General features: G+C 36.0%; 1 protein-coding gene across 1 annotated transcript; it reads right to left on the bottom strand.

Moving 5' to 3' along the window:
* Positions 1-1,943: 1,943 nt before the first annotated feature.
* On the bottom strand, positions 1,944-6,479 carry SLC39A8 (solute carrier family 39 member 8). Its single transcript, XM_019660756.1, has 3 exons — positions 6,072-6,479; positions 5,696-5,880; positions 1,944-3,624 (listed from the first exon to the last, which is right to left on the bottom strand). The coding sequence occupies exons 1-3, from the start codon at positions 6,202-6,204 to the stop codon at positions 3,475-3,477; spliced, it is 468 nt and encodes a 155-aa protein (XP_019516301.1). The 5' UTR covers positions 6,205-6,479; the 3' UTR covers positions 1,944-3,474.
* Positions 6,480-12,393: the final 5,914 nt, after the last annotated feature.

The raw sequence follows: 12,393 nt of genomic DNA, 5'->3' as shown, positions 1-12,393 counted from the left end.
TGGGCTGGAGAGGTAGCTTTCTTCCAGAGGGAGGAGCTGGTGGAAGCCATTGTTTCTTTAAGCCCTCCCCCTCCATACGTGCTGAAGTAGGCAGATACCATATCTGAGTCTTCAGCAAACTGGCTATCACCTTTCGTCTGCTCTACCCTAGTGGTTCCCTGAGATCCCACCTCACCCAACTTGAGGGCACAACCAAGCCACTTTCAATGGCTTTTCCAATACAAACAACCCGTCTTAGCTCATGCTGCAGACTTTTATAAAATCTCTCAAAGGCTCACAAAACCCAAACAAGCAGCGTCTGGCTTCAGCATGTTCCATACTTCTGGATGAGCAACCCTAAGCCCGGCACTAGCGACAGCTGGCCTTGGTTCATAGATTGGCCTTTCAAGGCACCTCTAAGTCCGGTGCAGGTGGCAGCCATCTGCAGATTGCTTTGTGTCTCATATCAGGTGGCCCCAGGCAGAGCACATGCCTGCACTGGGACCCCTCCCAGGAGGCCCTGGGGCTGGCACACCCAGTGGCAGGCTTTAAACCAAGATGGGGCATCACCCAGCTGCCTCGAAAAATGACAGGGTAGACAGGGCAGGCACCAGAGCCCCACTAAAGCAAACTGCTCTGAAAGGTCAACCCTTGCACTATAGCTCCTCCACTGTGGTCATAGCCAGTCCTCACAACCAATCAGCCTTTAAATATAAATGGAAACAAACAAACAAAAATGCTGAGGTAGCAATTCTTACACCAGACAAAAGAGACTTTAAAACGAAGGCTAAAACTAGAGACAAAGAAAAATCCAGCAATTCCACGTCTAGATATTTATCTGAAGAAACCCAAAATGCTACTTCAAGGGGATGATGCATCCATATGTTCATTGCAGCATTGTTTATAATGGAAAAGATGTGGAGGCAGGGTGGGTATCCGCCAATAGAAGAATGGATAAAGAGACGATGGTACCTATATACAGTGGACTATTGCTCAGCCATGAATGGGAGGGGGTTCTTGCCATCTGCAGTGGCATGGATGGACCTGAAGGGTGTTGGGCTGAGTGGAGTATGTCAGACAGAGATAGTCAGGTACAATGTGATTCCACTTAAATGTAGAATCTAAAGAACAAAATAAACAAACAAACAAAACAAACTCATAGATACAGACAACACTTTGATGGTTGCCAGATGAGAGGGGAGTTGGGGGGTGAGTGAAAGATAGGAAGGGATTAAGAAGTACAAATCGGTTGTTACAAAGTAGTCATGGGGATGTAAAGTAAAGCATAGAGAATACAGTCAGTAATTTGGTAATAACTACGTATAGTGCCAGGTGGGTACTAGGCTAGTCAGGGGGATCACATCTTAAGTTATATACATGTCTAACCACTATGCTGTGCACCAGAAATTAATATAAAATAATACTGAATATCAAAATAAAGTATAAAAAATAAGTAAATAAATAAATAACCCAATATAAAACACATTGAAATCATTTTTGGTTTGCCATAGCCTCTTTAAAATCTAAAGATTACAGTATGTCTAAATGGTAGAATAAATGCCTCAGTATAAGATATGTTAACTGGTTGGTTTATGCTTTTTCAAATAGTTACCTAGGATAATTTAAATTTAACCACGGCTTTCCATTTCCTACCTTCTACCGGCAACCATAGTCTCCAATAAGTAGCAATTTTGTTTTTGCTTTTGGGTCTTTATGCTCTATTGCCTCTGTTCTCATATAATTAAGGAAAATGCCCAAAAGATCAACACATGGAGAGAGTAACATGAAGTGTGCCGACAGTCCAAGTATGCAATGATCTCCACCAAATAAGAATTTGTTTTAATGTCATGTTGTAAATAGTTTCTTAACCCAGACATACAATCTGTGCTTTAAAAGGGTAAGGATTATTTCTTCAAATAGACCATCAACAGATGGCATGATAAAAAAATAGATTCTATGCTTACTGATTTTAATGAACAATGATTAATCGTTACAGTATTTATTTCCTTAATATCTTTGAAATAAACACATCACCAAGTTCCTATTTATCTCTCTCCCCCATAATACCAGGTACATGGAAGTTACTAACAAATACATATTAAAATGAATAATGAATAACACAATACATGGTTTCAAAGTTGTATACTCTTTGGTCAAACAATAACTTTTTAATTGTCAGCCATAAAGTGAAATGTACATTCATATATATGTTAAATATTCATCAGGTCTACGTTATTGCTATGTGATACCATTTTATGGTCTGTGGGGAAAAAATGTAATTCCTGAGATTACTGGCTTTTATAAATCATTTTCCTCACTGTCAAATAACCATCTTTCCTAAAGAGACTTGGGAGTGTGAATTGGGGTTAATGTGTTCGATTTTAGACCAACATTCTATATCTGATAAATGAGTAAACAGGCTCTATATTTTATAAAACGTAGAAAAATAACCATGATGTGCAGAAATTTTTTCCAAAGTATACCATGTAGGGAAACATGTAGACCTAACACAAAAGAAGTCTTTTCTGAATGACTCGCAATCCCATAAGGAACGCATAATCAGTCCTTGACATTTAGCAGTCCAGCTGTTGTTTTGCATTTATTTAAAATATCCTTTGCTAAAAATTTGTGTTCATCGTTAAAAGAAAATTGCTTAAAATTATATTCAATTTCTTTCTACAAACCAACATATTCTTTACCTTCACAAAGCAAACACATTGTACATAGAAAATGAGTTGTCACCAGCTTTACATACTGTTCTGCCATTTGTTCGATGTAACCACAACATAAGTCATACAAAGCAATACTGACTTTTTATGGAATCTGGTAGGGTTTACACTTTAGAGTATCAGACAAAGTCTAAACTTAGAGCTAGCAGAACTTTATTGATTTCATAATTCATATTGGATGGTTTTCAAAGCAATCCTATAAGTGCCTAACTGAAATATGAAACAGCAAAAGCTGTCAGCAATCTTTCTTTCTTAAGTTCATTAAGGCCTTGGAATCATTAATATCTGTGTAATATACCTTTTGATTCTCTTCGGCATTTTGATGGACTTGCTCGTGAAAACACTAGAACAAATTAATTGAAAGAAAAGCACTCTGAAACTACTTGAACTTTTGATCCTACCATAGAGGTTTAGAAATTTATAGAACCCAGCTTGTATTTTTCTCTCGTTCTTGGTGTCTAAATGATTATAGAATGCATGTTTCTTTCTTTGTGATGATTTTCTAGTATGCGTGAAACATGAAAAAAGAGGGTGTTTACCAAAGCTCTCATATAGGAAGCTTTTCAGGCTAGAACTGAAACATTTTGAAGCATTATTAACAACAAACAATGGCTTCTTCCACAGATCTGAAAATAATAATCAGTTTTCTTGACCTACAGTTGAAAACAAAATTATCTTTTAACTAAACAGGATTAGCTTGAAATCCTTTTGGAGATGTTTTTATTTATTAAATGTCTTCATTAACAACATCAGCTTTCATTTCCGATTACTCCAATTCAATTTCTCCTGCATACAAAGTAATGAGCAGAATGGCTGTGAATCCAGTCAACATTCCAGCATTCTGAATCATGAAGAAGGTGAAATCGGTTTTTCTTCCAGTCACCTTTTCTCTCAGCATATCGTTCATCTCTGGAAACTGGAAGAAAGATGTATTGTTAGATAACTGTTGCCATCTTGTGGTCAAATAAAAAATAGCCGCTCGTAGATTTCTGTGGGGATGGGGAATGGTCCTTTATTTCAGATGTTGAAATATTTTCGTAGAGCTTGCGCGATAGGAATATCTAGCCCTATTTGACATCAACAAGAATAAAAGGACTAAAATAGTGTTCCCCATGTGAGTTAATCAGCGAGAAAGGAATTACCTCATTTTATGTGTGTCCCCCCCACCCCCACCCCACCTTCTGCTCCATCCACGCCATTCTTTCAGGACCTCGCATGCATCCAGCCTCTTTTCTTCCTCCAACCTTCACCGCCACCAAAACTTCTCTCTGAACTCTTCTGCCTCCAATTTTTCAATGAGCTAAATCCTTCAGGTTTCAGCTTAAATCATACTTTCCTAAAAAGGCTTCCGTTAGCCCCTTCTAACTTTAACCTTAGAATCCCCTATTATCACCTGTCATAATATATATTGCTTTTCCTTTCATTTCACAGACTTTTTTTTTTTTTTTTGTAATTACTTAGTCATGTGTGTGATTTTGTTTATTGAATTTCAGGTTCCCCTCTGGGCAGGTGAAAAGCCCCAGGAATGGAGGGACTGTGCCTTGTTTGCTCACCCCAATGTCTTAACCATTTCCAGGCCAGGTACAGAAATATCAACCCATTGTAGCTGAATAAATCATTTCTTTCAGAAATGGCTACTCATTTAATTCTTGTTCTCTTCCATTTGTTTCCTTTTGCTTGCTCTACCCCTCACAACATTATAAGGTTTTAAAATAAAGTATGTACTGTTCTAGGATTGAAGGCTATTACAATCTCATTATAGTGAAAGCAATTAAAACCCCAAGTTCTGGACTTAAAATCTACCCTTTCTCAGCAGGTAACTTCTACCGAAAAGGCTCCATGAGGAGATCTGTAAATGCTACTTTAGGAAACATATTCCAAAATGCCTGCTATGTATGCAGTGGTGTGTGTACCCGCATCCAAGAGGTCTCCAGGATCCACAGCGAATCCTGTACCTAACTTAAGAAAATCGCTATGAGAATAAATGGGTGAAAGTTGTGAAATCATTCTGAAAAGAGCTAAACTGCTATAAGTATATACAGCATCATTTATTAGTATTACTTCTGTAAACTGAATATGCTAATAGATTCTGTTCTTAAGTCAGAGAAAGGAAAAGTGGTGACAGCATAAATAGAGTATGAGACATTAATTCTGTGAAGGAAAATATAAATGCAAGATGGTTCTAAGAGATGAAATCCTTGCTCTCATAAGGGTCTGCGCAGAACAACGAACAGAGCTAGAGAGTTATCATGTGGAGCTACGAGTGCCGGTGAAGGAAATTAAATTATTAATTTATGTCTGCAATACACATTCAGTTCCAAATGCAAAGGAAATATTTCTTGATTTGCATACACGTAGCACATCTTCCCTTTCTAAAAAGCTGTCCGTGATTCGTAAGAAAATGCACAGGACCACTGATATCCTCTCCGTTTACACACACACACACACACACACACACACACACACACACACACACAAATATTGGGTTGTCGGAAAAGTCATGATGCATTTTTGCAAATATATACTGATACAAATAAATATTTTCCAATTTTAATTTACCAGTTTTAGTTTAACCCAAAAAGCTCTCACTGTTTAGAGCTTTGAAATAACAGAATGTTATTTACTCGAGCAAGTTATTCCTCTTCTGCTGCGACGTCCTCACAAAAGAAAAGGAAAAGTCCTAAGGAACGTACTAGAGTAGAATACAAGACTTATCCACCACAAAGCAAAAATCTTGGGAAAATATCTCTACTATAGCAAAACTAAATTATCTCCTCTACTATCAACAAGATCATAGATTAAAGAATCAGTGAGAATCCCTTTCAAATTACTATTAGTACAAACTACTCAAAAAACAGTTATCTGTTAAACCAAGAATGTCTCAAATTACAACAGAAAGGACTTCCTTTTGCAGGTAGTCAAATCATAACCCAGACGTTTATTTCTAAATTTTCATCTAAAATAAGATAAAATTTAAAATTGCTTACCATATCTGCCAGAGAAATATAGAGGAACATGCCTCCAGCAAGTGCAAATATAATATTGGGAGCAAAATTGTTGCCGACCAAAATGCCAAAAGCTAGCCCAACATAGCAGGAGCACGCAGAAAGGAAATTGAATAACAAGGCCTGTCGCGTGCTCATTCCTGCATTGAGTAGGATCACAAAGTCCCCTAGAAAAAGAAGAAAACATCAAATGAAGAGTTTTTTTCCATTTTTGGATGAGATAAAAAATAACCATCAATGTCCAACAAGGGCTTCTTCATTGTTACACATCAGCAGGTTTAGAGGGTGTCACCTGTAATGTCTCACACCATTGAAACCAACAAGGAACCAGCCTTTCCACATGAGCCAAGCCCCTCACCTAGCTCATGAGGAAACTCCTCGCACAGGATTGCTATGGAAGTGCTGAGTCCCTGGAGAAGGGACAAGGTGCAGGAAGCCCCAATCGCCAGGCCGTCGATGAAATTGTGGAGAGCATCACTGAGTGTAATCATCCAGGCAATTGTCCCGATTTCTGACAGTTTGGGCCCCTTCAAACAGGTACATGAACTGGGCTCCTTTTTTCCATCCTGTAAAACGGCAGAAAATCAATCAACAGAATAAGCAACATTTCTTGAAAGCCTAAGAAATACAAAATAGGAGATGCGTCATGTCTCGAGGGAAACAAATGGTTCCAATAGAAAAGCCTTTCATTGTGGAAAGGAACCCCTAATCATATATAACAGAGACAACACGGTAGGGAGAAAGGAAATGAAAATATTAACAGGCCTTGAGCTAGCCACTTAAAAGACAGTCTACTGTCCCCTCAAAACAATCCTGGTGCTTTGTACAAATTCCTACTACTGCCCTCCTGAAATGTAACAGATATTAAGCTAAGAATGTGATTTATTCACATACTTTAAAATGAAACAAAAAGTGCTTTGAAGACAAAATTTAAAGTCTATTCCATGTTACAGTTTAAAATGTGAAATCCACATTTAAAGCATGGTGACATCAAAGAACATTTCTTCTACTCCCTCTTATGCCATTATGTGACTGTGAACAAGTTACCTGGGCCTCAGACTTTTCAACTGTAAAATGAAGAGGCTGTACTAAATGATTCCTTTACTTTTCAATAACTTATTAAGTTTCCATGGTGTTCCAGGTACTCTGCTGGGTATTTAAGCTGTAATAGCATGGTCCCTACCAGCTCTAATTTCAATGACTCTCTTAACAAATTTCATGAAATGTAATTGGAACAGGCTTGTCTTTACACTAACACTTTTTCTTTCCATTTTGAAACAATAACAAAAATACAAAATCTTACAATGGACCTTTTGTAAGAATTCAAATTTTTATAAAATTTACAAAATTGTAAAAAACTAAAATGACAAATACCTGCTAAAGCATTTTCCATAAACTGTAGGAAAAAATAATAAAATGCAAGTAGGGAAGAATTTGCAATTAACTGGAGAACATTTTATTCTTAACTCTCCTCCCCTCAACTCTACCTCAGCAGCTAATCAAGATAATTATTGAATATCTGCAATTTTTAAAACACCGTGCTGGATGCTATGGGGAAATCATGTAAGTGGAAAATATAGCTTCTAGTTTCAAGAAGTGTGTTTACCTTGGAGAAATAAGATGTAAAGTGCATGACTGACTTTTTAAAAAATGTGCACTATATGTCTGGCTGAGAGAGACTTCCTTCAGAGCAAACATCTGAGAGATTCTATGTGTACTCCAACATTGCTTCATTACTCAAAACACTTTTGGGACTGCTCTTTCAGAATTAACTTTAGATCTTGCAATATAGCTTTTCACTGCTTCATTAGTGGCAAATCTTCATCTGTGGGGGATGTTTTTTGTTTGTAGACAAAGCCAAAGTCATTTGGAGCCAATAAATTCTTAAATTAATATGGAAGGAGGGAGGATCGTGAGTAGTAGTAGTAATATTGTAATAACAGTAGTAGTAGTAGTAGTAGTAGTAGTAGTAGTAGTAGTAGTCATAATAACAGTAGAAATAGTCATAGCAAAGGCATATAGCATTATTATGTGCTTTGCACTGTTCTAAGCACTTAGATATTTCATTCCTTTAGAACAATTCTATGAGTTAAGTACTACTATTATCATCATTTTGTAGTTGAGGAAACTAAGCACAGAAAGGTTAATGAACTAACCCAAGGATACAAAGTGGGCTTTTTTTTTAGTAACTATTTTCCTACTCCAGACTTATGATGTGTGTGTGGGGCCAGGGCGGGGCGGAGGGGGGGGGAACGACACTTCTTGTTTGTAATAGAATTTGGAGGCAACAATTCACAAAGAGAATGCCCACTCCTCTCAAAAAACTCTTCTAGACACTTGAAGCAAAATGTTGGAGTAAGTGTTTAATCTCCTTTGATTTTAAAAGGCAAATCTCATCAGCGTAAAAAGAATTCCATCTGGTCTTAAAATGTGGTCTTTTTACTTTATAGTGTTAAAAGATAAACTGAGGCAAACTGAAAATTTTAAGAGTTTGTTTGAGCAAAAATCGATTCAAATATGGCGATGTCAAACAGGAAGTGGTTCAGAGCACTCCACTGACAGGAGCTCAGGGAGAGCCTTTTAGAGAGAACAGGTGAGAGGAAAGCACAGAAATGATTGCCTGGCTGCAGCATAAAGCCTAGTTGGCTGTTTGTAACTGATTGCCATTAGGATTTGATTTTGTGCCCTTGAGGCGCTTACAGGCTTAGACTTGGGTTTGCTTACGTTAACCACCATGGCATTACAGCCACCTCACTCTAATTGCTTCCTTCTTTAATTAATTTAACCAGATATTTCTTAAATGCACAACACAATAAACAATCATGATTTAGCTCATGTCAAATGGGTTGTTTGATAAGAAAATGCCTCAGAGCCAGAATCAATGACTGCCAACAAAGAAACAAAGATGGTCATGAGAAAAACCATATAGCAAGAGACCTCGGCTTTGCAAAAACTTCCTGCCAAGATATACTTAATAAGACCATTTGGTTTCTGCCTTCTAGTTTGGTTTACCTAATCACATATTTAAATTTCTTTATTTACTTGTAAAGATTTAGAGTAAAGATTACAAGATCAAGTCTTGACTGCTTGCTATTACATACTGTATATAAATTCTGTATACAAACTCCTTTAATTTTAAAAAAAGAAATTAAATTACTATATCAGGCATGAGAATCTTACCTCTAAGTACAGATATTATTGACTATTTATTATGCTTCCTTTTAGTTCTATAAGCTCAGCTGGCACTGTTGGGTAGGTTAACAATTATACATTTTTAATAGCTTTGGAACAAACAAAAGTAGGCAAGCATTCACAAAGAGTTCTTTTTTTACTTCACCTGGAACTAAGTTACTAAGCAGAGAGAACACTAAAGTCAAATCCCTCTAGTTAAGTTGGTGAGTAGTCTTCTTTCTCCTTTTCTTTTTTATCTTTTTTCTATTGTTTTTGTTTGCTTCTTTGCTTCTTTCTCTAACTTGTATACTAAATGTGAGGATATTGTTAGCCACAGCCATGATGAGGGAACTAAGTCTAGTAAAAAGACCATAGTTCTGAAATTCAGGAGAACTGCATTTTAGCTTGGCTCGGACAAGAATTACTGTAACCATCAACAAAGCTCTTAACAGCTCTCACCTTAGTTATTAACAGAAATGAAAGTCAAAGTAAAGTGCTGAATAATCAGAATGGGGAGAGAAAGAATATCATGGACCAAAGTTAAAAGAGCAAAGGAAAGACTAAGTAGAAAATCAACCTAAATATGGAGGGAAGAAGCAAAAGATAAAAGAAAAAAAAAGTACTAAGAAATCAAAATAAAGAAAGCAAGTGGGCTTACTGCAGAATAGTTTAAGCTGACACAAGGAGGAGGAAGATGAAAAAGAGGAGGCAGGCTTGAGGGGAAGGAGTGGCATGAGGTGAGAGGAGGAGAAGAAAGAAAAGAAACAGAAGGAGGAAGATAAGAACAATGAAGAAAAGGAGAATAAAAAAAAGAAAGTAGAGAAAAATGAGAGGGAGGGCAAAGAAGGGGAGGAAGAGGAAGATAAGGAAAGAAAAACAATTTAGTTATCCTTCAGTACAATATGGATCATATAAATATGGCTTACACCTGCAATGAAATAATATGCATAGTAGTAAAGATAATAAATGTCTATATATTTCTACATGTAAAGATGTCCAAAACATAGTGTTGAGGTTTAAAAAAATAGCATGTCTAATGGGCACCTTTTTGTAAAAATAATTACTATTATATCTTCATGATGGTCTAAGTGCCAATATAGTTGAAATCATACATACAAAAATGCTAAGCATGATTTTCTCTGGGAGAGAGTACTGCGCAATATCCTTGTTCATTTGTTTTGTTTTTTAATCTTTTATAGGTGTTCTGGATTTTTTTGGCACTTATTGTATATCATTTTAATACTCAAAAAACACAACATTAAAGCCACAGGGTTAGAACCAGCAAGAGGCAAAAGTGAATTTGTGATGACTCAGGAGTTACCATCAGCAAACATGGTAAAGCTGGAGAAGCAGGCTGCCTGAAGGTTTGGTCTGACTTGAAAAGATGGTGTATAGTCCCACTAAAATGAAACTCTTATGTGTGGGGTTAATGGCTTCAAAGACCAGCATAAGCACAGACTTCATTCTGCATTGAGGGTGGCAAGATGAGCCATGATTAATGAAAAATTTTTATGGTTTATTGTCTATATGTTTTGTTGGTAAGAAAGTAAAGCAAAACAACCACTGCAAATAAAAATTAAATTCCAAATTTTACATTCCATGCTGAAATCATTTTACAGAGGAAGAGCTCTGGAAACAAGAAAACCAAGCCAAAAAGGAAAGTAGCTACCCACCAAAAAACACAAAGAAGGTGACAAAAGGAAGTATAAATGACAACAAACAAGTAAAAATTAATTGCAAAAAAAAAAAATCCTTGTAAAACATAAATTAATGTAATATAAATACAAATAATAAAATAACATTTTAAGACACTGCAAATAACGAGGTAAGATTAAAGAAAGGAACACTGAATGCAAGCTAGCTTAATGATTGAAGGGTATGTATGTGCCTTGATATCAAATGGTTATGGATTTCATTATTAGCACTGCTACTGAATAGCTCTGTGTCCTTCAGAAAGTTACTTGGGTCCTAGCTAATGCAATAAGACAAGAAAAAGAAATAAAAGGTATATACACATTGGGAAGGAAGAATTATAACTGTCTTTGTTGGCAGATGACATGACTATCTATGTAGAAAATCCAAACGAACTGACAAAAAAAAAAAGATCCTGGAACTAATAAGTAATTATAGCAAGGTTGTAAGGTACAGATTAATACACAAAAGTAAATTGCTTTCTTATATACCGGCAATGAACAAGTGGAATTTTAAAGTGCCATTTATATTAGTTCCCCTCAAAGACTAAATACTTAGGTATAAATTTAACAAAATGTGTACATAATCTATATGAGAAAAAGCACCAAACTATGATGAAAGAAATAAAACAGTAACTAAATACATGCAGAGATAGTCCATTCTTATGGATTGAAAGGTTCAAGATTATCAACATGTCAGTTCTTCCCAATTTGATCTATAGGTTCAATGCAATCCCAATCAAAATCTCAGCAAATTATTTTGTGGCTATTCTGTGGTTCTAAAATATATATGGAAATTTTATATATATATATATATATATATATATATATATATATATCCAACACAACATTGAAGAAGAGGAACATGGTTGGAGGACTGACACAACTTGACTTCAAGAATTACTACGTAGCTATAGTAATCAAGACAGTGGGGTATTGATAAACAACTAGACAAATAAATCAGTAGAACAGAATACAGAGCCTAGAAATAGACTCATATAAATACAGTCAACTCATCTTAGACAAAGAAATGAAGACAATACAATGGAGAAAAGATAGTCTTTTTAACAAAAGGTGCTGCAACAAGTAAACATCTACACACACATACACACACAGATACACAGAATCTAGACTCACACTTGACGCCCTTCACACAAATTAACTCAAAATGGATCATAGACCCAAATGAAAATGAACAACTATAAAACTCTTGGAAGATAACACAGGAGAAAATTTAGATGACCTTGGGTACAGGCTATGACTTTTTAGATACAACACCAAAGGCATGATCCATGAAAAAAATAATTGACTACTTGGACTTCATTAAAATTAAACACTGTTTTGTAAATGACAATGTCAATAGAATGAGATAACAAGCCACATACTGGGATAAAATATTTGCAAAAGGCCCATCTAAAAAAGAACTATTAAATACAATATACAGAGAATTCATAAAACTAAACAAGAAAACAACCTGATAAAAATGGGCCAAAGACATTAACAGACACCTCACCAAAATAGATATACAAATGACAAATAAGCATATGAAAGATGCTGCGCATCATATGTCATCAGGGAAATGCAAATTAAGACAACAATGAGATACTACTGCACACCTATTAGAATGGCCAAAATTGGAAACAATGACATCAAATGCTGGTGAGGATGTGAAGCAAGAGGAATTCTCATTCATTGCTGGTGGGAATGCAAAAGAGCACAGCTACTTTGGAAGACAGATTGGCCGTATCTTACAAAACTAACCATATTCTTACCACATGATCTAGCATTCATGCTCCTTGGTATTTACCCAAATAAGTT

The sequence above is a fragment of the Hipposideros armiger genome, unplaced genomic scaffold, assembly GCF_001890085.2.
Source record: "Hipposideros armiger isolate ML-2016 unplaced genomic scaffold, ASM189008v1 scaffold_328, whole genome shotgun sequence".
NCBI classification, from domain to species: Eukaryota; Metazoa; Chordata; class Mammalia; order Chiroptera; family Hipposideridae; genus Hipposideros; species Hipposideros armiger.
This window is presented reverse-complemented; position numbering and strand designations above follow the sequence as displayed.